The following is a 12,752-nucleotide window of genomic DNA, read 5'->3' as shown; positions in this document are numbered from 1 at the left end:
TGCACACAACTGTATGCTCTCCCAGACATACAGTCCGTGAGCGGGCAATATGTCCCGGAGCGGCATTGATCATGTGCATCATAGATTACTAAAACGTATGATTATGGGACAGTAGTGTCGCGCGCAGCCCAACGTGCAAATAACTTATGATGCTGTGCGCTCCTGTGCACACGATCAATGCCACTCCGGGACATTAAACTGGTACATGGATTGCAGGATAAAACTTACCAGGAAAGATTAAAGGAACTTAACATGTATAGCTTGGAAGAAAGACGAGACAGAGGGGATATGATAGAAACTTTTAAATACATAAAGGGAATCAACAAAGTAAAAGAGGAGAGAATATTTAAAAGAAGAAAAACTGCTACAAGAGGACATAGTTTTAAATTAGAGGGGCAAAGGTTTAAAAGTAATATCAGGAAGTATTACTTTACTGAGAGAGTAGTGGATGCATGGAATAGCCTTCCTGCAGAAGTGGTAGCTGCAAATACAGTGGAGGAGTTTAAGCATGCATGGGATAGGCATAAGGCCATCCTTCATATAAGATAGGGCCAGGGGCTATCCATAGTATTTAGTATATTGGGCAGACTGGATGGGCCAAATGGTTCTTATCTGCCGACACATTCTATGTTTCTATGTTTCTATGTTTCTATGTTTCTATGTCTCGAAGGGCATACGGTTGTGTGCATGGGCCCTAAATATAGGAAAAGGATGGCGTGGCAGCCTGGTCTGGTCTAGATCGTGACTAGCCAAAGGTTTACACAGGAGGGAGTTGCAAAGCGCGCCGGGGGGGGGGCAGCCCATTCAAAAATTTGCTGTGGGGCCCAGTCACTTCGTCACTTCTAGTTACGCCCCTGGTAGCAGACTGTGTACTCCTCCTGCATTTGGCTGCAGATTTGACCTTTTTAGAATCTGGGAGAACTGTGGCCCACTACTACTATTGGATGGATGGTTGGCGTTGCTAATACTGCTACTATCTACATTCTGACTCTGGGAGGCCGAGGCCTAGGTCTTTCATTTTGCACTAATCCATTTATTTTAGTATGAGGCTGTAGGGGGATCATTCTCACAGATATCTTCAGGACACCAAGTTTAACCACCTCAGCCCCCAGTGCTTAAACACCCTGAAAGACCAGGCCACTTTTTACACTTCTGACCTACACTACTTTCACCGTTTATTGCTCGGTCATGCAACTTACCACCCAAATGAGTTTTACCTCCTTTTCTTCTCACTAATAGAGCTTTCATTTGGTGGTATTTCTTTGCTGCTGACATTTTTACTTTTTTTGTTATTAATCGAAATTTAACGATTTTTTTGCAAAAAAATGACATTTTTCACTTTCAGTTGTAAAATTTTGCAAAAAAAACGACATCCATATATAAATTTTGCTCTAAATTTATTGTTATACATGTCTTTGTTAAATAAAAAATGTTTGGGTAAAAAAAAAATGGTTTGGGTAAAAGTTATAGTGTTTACAAACTATGGTACAAAAATGTGAATTTCCGCTTTTTGAAGCAGCTCTGACTTTCTGAGCACCTGTCATGTTTCCTGAGGTTCTACAATGCCCAGACAGTACAAACACCCCACAAATGACCCCATTTCGGAAAGTAGACACCCTAAGGTATTCGCTGATGGGCATAGTGAGTTCATAGAACTTTTTATTTTTTGTCACAAGTTAGCAGAAAATGATGATTTTTTTTTTTTTTTTTCTAACAAAGTCTCATATTCCACTAACTTGTGACAAAAAATAAAAAGTTCTATGAACTCACTATGCCCATCAGTGAATACCTTGGGGTGTCTTATTTCCAAAGTGGGGTCACTTGTGGGGTAGTTATACTGCCCTGGCATTCTAGGGGCCCAAATGTGTGGTAAGGAGTTTAAAATCAAATTCTGTAAAAATTAGCCGGTGAAATCCGAAAGGTGCTCTTTGGAATATGGGCCCCTTTGCCCACCTAGGCTGCAAAAAAGTGTCACACATCTGGTATCTCCGTATTCAGGAGAAGTTGGGGAATGTGTTTTGGGGTGTCGTTTTACATATAACCATGCTGGGTGAGATAAATATCTTGGTCAAATGCCAACTTTGTATAAAAAAATGGGAAACGTTGTCTTTTGCCAAGATATTTATCTCACCCAGCATGGCTATATGTAAAATGACACCCCAAAACACATTCCCCAACTTCTCCTGAATACGGGGATACCAGATGTGTAACACTTTTTTGCAGCCTAGGTGGGCAAAGGGGCCCATATTCCAAAGAGCACCTTTCGGATTTCACTGGTCATTTTTTACAGAATTTGATTTCAAACTCCTTACCACACATTTGGGCCCCTAGAATGCCAGGGCAGTATAACTACCCCATAAGTGACCACATTTTGGAAAGAAGACACCCCAAGGTATTCGCTGATGGGCATAGTGAGTTCATGGAAGTTTTTATTTTTTGTCACAAGTTAGTGGAATATGAGACTTTGTAAGGAAAAAAAAAAAAAGAAAAAAATCATCATTTTCCACTAACTTGTGACAAAAAATAAAAAATTCTAGGAACTCGCCATGCCCCTCACGGAATACCTTGGGGTGTCTTCTTTCCAAAATGGGGTCACTTGTGGGGTAAATATACTGCCCTGGCATTTTCCAGGGGCCCTAATGTGTGGTAAGTAGGTAAATGACCTGTGAAATCCGAAAGGTGCTCTTTGGAATGTGGGCCCCTTTGCCCACCTAGGCTGTAAAAAAGTGCCACACATGTGGTATCGCCGTACTCAGGAGAAGTTGGGGAATGTGTTTTGGGGTGTCATTTTACATATACCCATGCTGGGTGAGATAAATATCTTGGTCAAATGCCAACTTTGTATAAAAAAATGGGAAAAGTTGTCTTTTGCCAATATATTTCTCTCACCCAGCATGGGTATATGTAAAATGACACCCCAAAACACATTCCCCAACTTCTCATGAGTACGGCAATACCACATGTGTGACACTTTTTTGCAGCCTAGATGCGCAAAGGGGCCCACATTCCTTTTATGAGGGCATTTTTAGACATTTGGATCCCAGACTTCTTCTCACGCTTTAGGGCCCCTAGAATGCCAGGGCAGTATAAATACCCCACATGTGACCCCATTTTGGAAAGAATACACCCCAAGGTATTCAACGAGGGGCATGGCGAGTTCATAGATATTTTTTTTTTTGGCACAAGTTAGCGGAAATTGATTTTATTTATTTTTTTCTCACAAAGTCTCCCTTTCCGCTAACTTGGGACAAAAATTTCAATCTTTCATGGACTCAATATGCCCCTCACGGAATACCTTGGGATGTCTTCTTTCCAAAATGGGGTCACATGTGGGGTATTTATACTGCCCTGGCATTCTAGGGGCCCTAAAGCGTGAGAAGAAGTCTGGAATATAAATGTCTAAACATTTTTACGCATTTGGATTCCGTGAGGGGTATGGTGAGTTCATGTGAGATTTTATTTTTTGACACAAGTTAGTGGAATATGAGACTTTGTAAGAAAAAAAAAAAAAATTTCCGCTAACTTGGGCCAAAAAAATGTCTGAATGGAGCCTTACAGGGGGGGGGATCAATGACAGGGGGGTGATCAATGACAGGGGGGTGATCAATGACAGGGGGGTGATCAGGGAGTCTATATGGGGTGATCACCACAGTCATTGATCACCCCCCTGTCATTGATCACCCCCCTGTAAAGCTCCATTCAGACGTCCGCATGATTTTTACGGATCCGATCAGTCTATCAGTGGATCCGTAAAAATCATGCGGACATCTGAATGGAGATTTACAGGGGGGTGATTAATGACAGGGGGGTGATCAGGGAGTCTATATGGGGTGATCACCACAGTCATTGATCACTCCCCTGTAAGGCTCCATTCAAACGTCCGTATGATTTTTACGGATCCGATCAGTCTATCAGTGGATCCGTAAAAATCATGCGGACATCTGAATGGAGCTTTACAGGGGGGTGATCAATGACAGGGGGGTAATCAATGACAGGGGGGTAATCAATGACAGGGGGGTAATCAATGACAGGGGGGTGATCAGGGAGTCTATATGGGGTGATCACCACAGTCATTGATCACTCCCCTGTAAGGCTCCATTCAAACGTCCGTATGATTTTTACGGATCCGATCAGTCTATCAGTGGATCCGTAAAAATCATGCGGACATCTGAATGGAGCTTTACAGGGGGGTGATCAATGACAGGGGGTAATCAATGACAGGGGGGTGATCAGGGAGTCTATATGGGGTGATCACCACAGTCATTGATCACTCCCCTGTAAGGCTCCATTCAGACGTCCGTATGATTTTTACGGATCCGATCAGTCTATCAGTGGATCCGTAAAAATCATGCAGACATCTGAATGGAGCTTTACAGGGGGGTGATCAATGACAGGGGGGTAATCAATGACAGGGGGGTGATCAGGGAGTCTATATGGGGTGATCAGGGGTGATCAAGGGTGATCAAGGGTGAATAAGGGGTTAATAAGTGACAGGGGGGGGTGTAGTGTAGTGTAGTGGTGCTTGGTGCAACATATTACTGAGCTACCTGTGTCCTCTGGTGGTCGATCCAAACAAAGGGGACCACCAGAGGACCAGGTAGCAGGCATATTAGACGCTGTTATCAAAACAGCGTCTAATATACCTGTTAGGGGTTAAAAAAAATCACATCTCCAGCCTGCCAGCGAACGATCGCCGCTGGCAGGCTGGAGATCCACTCGCTTACCTTCCGATCCTGTGAACGCGCGCGCCTGTGTGCGCGCGTTCACAGGAAATCTCGCGTCTCGCGAGATGACGCATAGATGCGTGACTGTGCGCAGGGCTGCCACCTCCGGAACGCGAATCTGCGTTAGGCGGTCCGGAGGTGGTTAAAGAGGACCTTTCACCGATTATTACACTATGAACTAACTATACAGACATGTAGAGCGGCGCCCGGGGATCTCACTGCACTTACTATTATCCCTGGGCGCCGCTCCGTTCTCCTGCTATGCCCTCCGGTATCTCCGTTCCCTAAGTTATGGTAGGCGGAGTCTGACCTTGTTCTTCTGTAGCGCTGGCCAATCGGATTGCAGAGCTCACAGCCTGGGAGAAAATAACCTCCCAGGCTGTGAGCTCTGCGCTGCGATTGGCCAGCGCTAGAGCAGAACAAGGGCAGACTCCGCCTACCATAACTTAGTGACTGGAATCTCCGCCTACTATAACTTAGTGAGCGGAGATACCGGAGGGCATAGCAGGAGAACGGAGCGGCGCCCAGGGATAATAGTAAGTGCAGTGAGATCCCCGGGCGCCGCTCTACATGTCTGTATAGTTAGTTCATAGTGTAATAATCGGTGAAAGGTCCTCTTTAAGGTCCAAACACGCTGCTTTATTGCGGCACATCCGCATAAACATCAACAATAATACAAAATAATAAACACTCGCCCGGCTGGGCTCTAACTAAACAAACAGATCCCTGACTCACTTAAGTCCCTGTTCACACCCTGTGAACACGTGCCAATGTCCCACAGCCTCCTGGCTGTACAGAGCACAGTACGCCCACTGTCTCCAGTCCAGTGTCTCTTGGGGAATCGTGGTCTCTCAGCCCTCCTGGCTTGGACCACACAGACAGAGCCTCCAGGCCTCTGTCCACAGGTAACACACTCCCCCCTTGCTGACACCCTGGGAGGTGCCTTATGCCAGCCTGATTACCTCCAGCTGGTCTCGCCTGTGGTGGAATAGGGGTGTGGACCGAACTATCCACCCCTTCCTTGCCTCTACCCTGCGTGAGACCTGTCACTGTCTCACAAGGCCTATACATGAAAAGCTACAAGTTCCCTATTAATGAAAAATCATAGGTTTGATACAAGCAGATTATTAAATGGTAGTAGTAAAATTGCAAGTGGGTTTTCTGTCATTGAAACAGAGGCACAATTAAATGTCCCTCCCCTTCTACAAACACACTGTTGAATGTATTTGCGCTATGCTAAAATGTCCATACTAAAATGTCCATGAAACACATGGTCTGCTGCAATAATGAGTCCGCTAACAAAGAAATAACAATGCAGTATTTGCAGTGAAATGTCTTTCAAATATGCATTCATTAACATGGGTAAAACATGGCGTTAATGCCATAAAATGCTTCAGCTATAATAGAATGCATTTAAAAGCATGGATATAATGCACGTGCACTGAACAATGTACAATTACTAGCTTTTGCAGTAGAATGCTATTGGGGTGTTGTCCTGGCAACATAGAAAATTGAGGTTATGAAAAAAAATGTTTTTTAAAAATAGTCCCCCTTCATATACAGAATTTTTTTCTATTTTTTTTCTTTTGCAGGCCAGGGGGTTTTGTAATGCAGAACCGAGCTGTTGCAACAGCACGCTGCTGTATTATTCCAGTGTGACCAGCCCTTTACTCCCTCAAAGCTTTCCCTAAAATCGACATAAATTATCTCTCTCTCCCTATAGTATTTATATCACAGTACATTAGTGGCTTGTGTTTCTAATCATTTTTATCAGACACACACTCCTTCTAGGTCACAGAATGATTCTTCTGTCTCAGCAGAAGAATCTGCCTGCTGCCCCCTGATTGGCTGATTAGACTGTCTTTCCACCTCTAAGTCAATCAGGGCAAGCCCCCCCCCCCCCTCCACTTCCTTCCAGTGTCATGGGATCCTCAGTCTTCTTCCTCCCTTGTGGTTCTAACTGCCCATATTAACAGTACAATGCACAGTTTTATGCAATTCGTCCAAAGAGAATCCCAAAAGCTTCGCATTAGTTTGGCGGATGATTTTTTTATGAAATTTGTAACAAATGTGATTTGCTTAGTATTGATTCTCTCATCTCTACATTAGTTGACAGATAGTAGACTTTAGCCCATATTCTGGAAAATGTATGAGAAGCATAAGTTATATTATTAGTGTGTTTTAGCCTAGTAGCAATATTAATGAATATAGGGTTTGAAGGTTCTGAGAAGTGAAACAGGTGTTTGAAACAGGGCTCCATTACCTCCTTCTTGCAGTGATGGCAGCTCTTTTTCTATAAGTTTGAAGTCCTCAGGTTTTGGTGCACCAACAAAGTGCTTCACCATTGTCCATGACTTAGACACAACCATTTTCGTTAACCTGTAAAGCAGGGGAAAAAAAAAAATACATTAAATGGAAATGTTTGTGGGTATACTTCAGGATCACATCTCACTGTACTGTATGCCGAGATAGCCAAATGCCTTCTCAACCACACTGTAACCACTGTACCAAGGACACCTCTGAGCGGAGCTTTCACAGTGGACACAAAGGAGTTAACACAGATCAGGTTATTTAATTTGTAATGCCATACATATGAGTTCTAGATATTGTATTTCCCAGCATTTTTATATGAAAAAAGGAATTACTAAATGGGTTGTGCAAGTTATAAAAAAATAGTGCCCTGACTTGCCATAAAATAGAAGAACATACTGTATATACTCACCTATTTCACATGCCCCAGCACCACATTCTGATGCTTGTTGTCATACAGCCATGACATCATCTTCTTAGCTACAGCAATGACATGCCCCAGCGCAGAGGATAAAATAAGTGAGTGCAGTACCCCAGGCCTCGGGGTACTACAGTCGTGGCCAAAAGTTTTGAGAATGACACAAATATTAGTTTTCACAAAGTTTGCTGCTAAACTGCTTTTAGATCTTTGTTTCAGTTGTTTCTGTGATGTAGTGAAATATAATTACACGCACTTCATACGTTTCAAAGGCTTTTATCGACAATTACATGACATTTATGCAAAGAGTCAGTATTTGCAGTGTTGGCCCTTCTTTTTCAGGACCTCTGCAATTCGACTGGGCATGCTCTCAATCAACTTCTGGGCCAATTCCTGACTGATAGCAACCCATTCTTTCATAATCACTTCTTGGAGTTTGTCAGAATTAGTGGGTTTTGTTTTGTCCACCCGCCTCTTGAGGATTGACCACAAGTTCTCAATGGGATTAAGATCTGGGGAGTTTCCAGGCCATGGACCCAAAATGTCAACGTTTTGGTCCCCGAGCCACTTAGTTATCACTTTTGCCTTATGGCACGGTGCTCCATCGTGCTGGAAAATGCATTGTTCTTCACCAAACTGTTGTTGGATTGTTGGAAGAAGTTGCTGTTGGAGGGTGTTTTGGTACAATTCTTTATTCATGGCTGTGTTTTTGGGCAAAATTGTGAGTGAGCCCACTCCCTTGGATGAGAAGCAACCCCACACATGAATGGTCTCAGGATGCTTTACTGTTGACATGACACAGGACTGATGGTAGCGCTGCTACGCTGAACGTCAAGATATCCATGGCAAATTGTGTCAGCTCTGGTCACAGGTCAAGCCTGCACACCCAGTAGTCCAGGGGTTCCTCGCTTATTAAGCCGATGTAGTCGGACACCTGTTGGTCTAGGCGTCCCCTGAGGCTGGATCCGGAGGGCGGCTGCCGATGGGTTGCTTGCAAGAATGATCTCATATCCAAAGTGACCAACACATCTGCAACGTGCTAGTCTGCAGGGGTAGAACAGGTGAGGTGCACGGTGGGCCGAAGTGTACAAACAGTTCATCGGTTACTCACGGTTTAGCAGACGCCTCCTTGGGCCAGCAGTGCAGTTAAGGGGAGAACAGCACTGGATTCTCTGGGGAAAACTCTATAACAAGGGACACCGGCCAGGTGGTGATTGAGGTGCCCTTGATGGTGATTTGGTTTCTGCGTGCTTGTGTGGCTGGGCCCCTGACTTAGGTAGTGTCGTGACGCCAGCACCTTGATGGTGCAAAATGTTGAGAGTGGTAGTAGTATGAAGTTAGAATAATGAGGCAGGTTTTAATCCAACTGAGAACTTTACTATAACCAGGTTCTTGAGAACAGTTTACATCCAGAAATAAAGCAGCCTCTGATACACATGCAAGATGGATGTGATGAATCCCAGTAACAGGCTGTACTTGTAGTTATGTCTCAGGCTAGTGTAGTTAGTTATGTACTCACTGATATTCAGCTCTTAATCTGGTTCTGTATCTCTAGCTTATTAATGGTGAGGCTGCTGGAAGCTAATAGATCATTCACCTTGAATCCAAAGGTCCTTAAAGCCTGGTAAAATGGCTGTTGTCCTTTGTGTCGTTATCCACTCTTTCTCGCTTGAACTGTCTTTCACTAAACACAGCTAGCAGCTGCACTCTCACTCCTTCAACTCCTACCCCTCTTCTCAACTGACTAACTAGGCCTGAACTGAGGTATATATATCCTAGTGCTATCCCCATCTAGTGGTGGAATGTATGTAGTGCACCTGACAGCCTGGTAACAGGGATTTCACATAGAAAGAAATACAGCATGATGTAACATATGATACAATAAGCTTTTGCAGTGCCCATGCACACTAGTAGAACACTGCATAACCCCTTTGTTTAATATGTGTCGGCCTCGACACATTCTTGACGAAGTCTCCTGAAAGATATACAGGGAAAAACATGCAGACAAGCATACATATACAAATAACAAACAATATGAGAATTCACATTATAGAAATACATCAAAGTATAATCTAGGTGACAAGGGGCCATCGTTCTCCTCCAAGACTGGTGATCTGGGGCGCTGACCTGGCATAGCAAACAGTGAAAACCAGGATAGTCCATTATGAAATCCAACAATAAATCTGTCCGTCCCTGAGAAAAATGTCAATAGTGGAATATCACGGAGGCTAAGGTATGTTAAAGTCTATCTCCGGGCACAGGGCTTAAACGTTGCAACAAACAAGTAGAATCAGGTTTGTAGAGAGTCCTTAGGGTAAGGCAAAACAATCAAAGTAATAAGACTCTCACCCGGCTTTGTAGCTTCAAATGGTAAGGAAAGGGGATTACTGTTAAACAGGCAGGGCTGTAAGTCTTCTCCTCGGCTGCGGCTGCAGAAATTCTCTGTAATGAGCAGGCGGTTGTCCCTTAGTAGTCCGGTCGGATCTCCGAAGTGGTAGTGACTCCATAGACCTTGGTGCAAGAGAACTGGGTACATCAGGGATTTCCGAGGATCCTCCATGAGGTGGTTCTTCTGGCTGATGTGGAACTGCATTTACCTTTGCGGGTACTGGAATGTTAAGCCACGGCATAAGGAACCACTGTAGAGGATCTGATTTCAGTAACAATTTCTCAATTGTCTGCATTGGTCCTTCTGGATCAGCTGATTTTTCAGGCAATTGTACTGTGGATGGAATTTCCTCTTGAACAGCTCTTTTTAAACACAACTTAAGACGGTTGCGATGCACTATTTGTGGTGCTCTGATTTCTTTAGTGATTTCATAAACATACATGAAGGCCGATATTTAGTGGATTCTCATCTTTAAGATGAGAATATCGGGCCGGTCAGGGGTTTAATTGATACAGGATCACAGGCCACTATCTTATCACATGGTTATTTCCAACAGGTTCTGGATTTAACAGCAAAGAGACCGAGATTGAAATTGTTCGATGGCTCTCTGATAAGTGTAGGTGGAGACGCCTTGCAGGTAAAAGGTGCATCATGGTTGACATTCAAAATTGTCAAGACGACAATTAGACACCCCACACTGATTATGGACCTTCCATATGATCGGCTGATCATAGGAATTGACCTTCTGAAAAGGTTGAGTTCCATAATAGACTTCATTAATGAAGCAGTTTGCACTCAGGTAAAGGCACCCATTGCCTATGATTATTCTTGCAATGCACAAACCCAAGGTGGTTGTCATGTGATTGAAGAGAGGTCTAACTCTGTTGAAGTTCATTTTAGGAACAGTCAAACGCCGGATGTCACGATCCTGAAAAATGGTAAGCCCGAGGAAGCTGTCAACGGTGCCGCTCATATCATTACCATCCAGAAGGATAGAATCGAGAAGATAACCTTGGATGAGGATGTATTGACTATTTCCCTTGAAGAGGGAAGTCACGAAGTCGCGGACCTGGCCAAGTATACTCAATCCATGGTACGGATTGAAAAGGTCAATGACAAATTATTGATTCCCATACAGGTGAACAATATAGCCCGGGTGAAATATGCCAAGTTGGAGCTGAAATCCGAAGCCAGCTACATAAGCCTAGGACTATTATAACAGGTCGCCAACCCTAAAATGATTAAAAATTCCTCTCCACAGGAACAATGGGTTCATGATCTGGATGGAGATTCCCAGAGTCATAATGTGGTTGCAAGATGTCTTTTGTCTATCTCCATAGGAAGTAAGAATACAGAACACGTTTTCATCGTGTTGAATGAACCACAGCATCAGATGTATATGGGTAATGACCTTCTGCACCGATTTGCTGTGCAGATTGATCTGGTAAATAATACCCACTGGTCCAGATTACCGGGAGACCCAGAGGGATTCCAGGATGTGAAGCAAGCCTTGAGATGAGGACAACAGATGTCCTATGCCGAGAGTATCATGGTTGCTGAGGAGGTTAAAATCCCTGAAGGATGTAAACCATTTCTTCTTCCCATTCAAGTGAAGAAGGGACAAACTCTGAAGAATGCAGATGCTTTGATCTGTTTGTCCAACCGGATGCAGCAACTCGGCCTAAAGGTAAAACCCACTCCTATAATTAACATCCATCAGGATTTATTGCACATGATAATCCATAACATGGCTCTTCATAGCATATCCCTGCAGAAGAACACTGTAATTGGTCTAGCTATGGATTTGGAATACTATACTTTTGGATTCCAGAATGATGTTATTGGACTTATTCCTGATGAATACCTAACAGAAGAACCGGTAGTGGAACAACATTTTTCCTCAACACCTGAGGGGTTATTTAATATTCATTCTGTTTATCCTTTCAGTTCTGAAGAAGATACATGCCACATTGAAGAGTCATCATTGGTTTTCAACCAGATCATCGATGAAAAGGAGTACGAGTCATGCCAACAAGGAAAGGATAAGGTGGTACGCTACACCCAAAATGATTTAACTAGTGAGCTTGAAGAAACTTCCGAGTTAAGTCAGCCTGAAATATTTCCAGAATTTCAGGAACGGGTGGAAGAGCAAATCTCTATAGCTGACGCATGCTCCAATGAGTCAGAGCGTCAACAGCTAAAGGAGCTCTTCACAGAATTCCAGTTTGCCAAGGATTACTATGATTGTGGGGAAACAGACCTGCATATAGCAATAATCTAGACAGATCCTGATGCACCCTTTGTCTTTGTCAAACAATACCGACTTCCGCTGGCTTACGAGTCGCTATCGGAAATCGTCAAAAACCTGGAGAGGAGAGGCTTCATCCGTCCGATACATAGCTCGTTCAACCATCCTATACTTGGAGTCCTCAAACCCAATGGTCAATTTTGTCTCTGCTCATACCTAAGACAATTAAACAAACGTGTTTACATGTCCGGATGGCCAATGCCATACATTGACCAGTGTTTGGAGCAAATTCAAGGAACCAAAATTTTCACCGCCCTTGACTGTGCACAAGGATATTGGACGATTAAAGTGGACGAAAGGGATCAGTACAAACTGACCTTCACATTTGGAAAGCAACAATATGCATGGACCCGACTACCCTTCGGGTACATAAATGCAGGCTATAAATTTGCTGTGTTCATGCATAAGGCATAGCCTGATGCCACTGAACGAGGTACCTTATCCTATGTGGATGACATTCTGATTAGAATGTCATCCACATAGGATAAGGTACCTCGTTCAGTGGCATCAGGCTATTCCTTATGCATGAACACAGCAAATTCATAGCCTGCATTTATGTACCCGAAGGGTAGTCGGGTCAATGCATATTGTTGCTTTCCAAAT

At 43.7% G+C, this 12,752-nt stretch overlaps 1 protein-coding gene across 2 annotated transcripts in view; it reads right to left on the bottom strand.

The window, feature by feature from the left end:
* LOC120989268 (prostaglandin reductase 1-like) overlaps positions 1–12,752 on the bottom strand; it is a 181,541-nt gene that overhangs the window by 158,271 nt on the left and 10,518 nt on the right. For both annotated transcript variants that reach the window (XM_040417258.1, XM_040417259.1), the window contains exon 2: positions 6,988–7,103. In XM_040417258.1, coding sequence (XP_040273192.1) covers positions 6,988–7,093 — 106 coding nt within the window. In that variant the 5' untranslated portion in view covers positions 7,094–7,103. The remainder of the gene's footprint in view (positions 1–6,987; positions 7,104–12,752) is intronic.

The sequence above is a fragment of the Bufo bufo genome, chromosome 2 (assembly GCF_905171765.1).
Source record: "Bufo bufo chromosome 2, aBufBuf1.1, whole genome shotgun sequence".
Taxonomy (NCBI): Eukaryota; Metazoa; Chordata; class Amphibia; order Anura; family Bufonidae; genus Bufo; species Bufo bufo.
The sequence above is the reverse complement of the archived record's forward strand: the minus strand, read 5'-3'. Positions and strand labels throughout refer to the sequence as shown.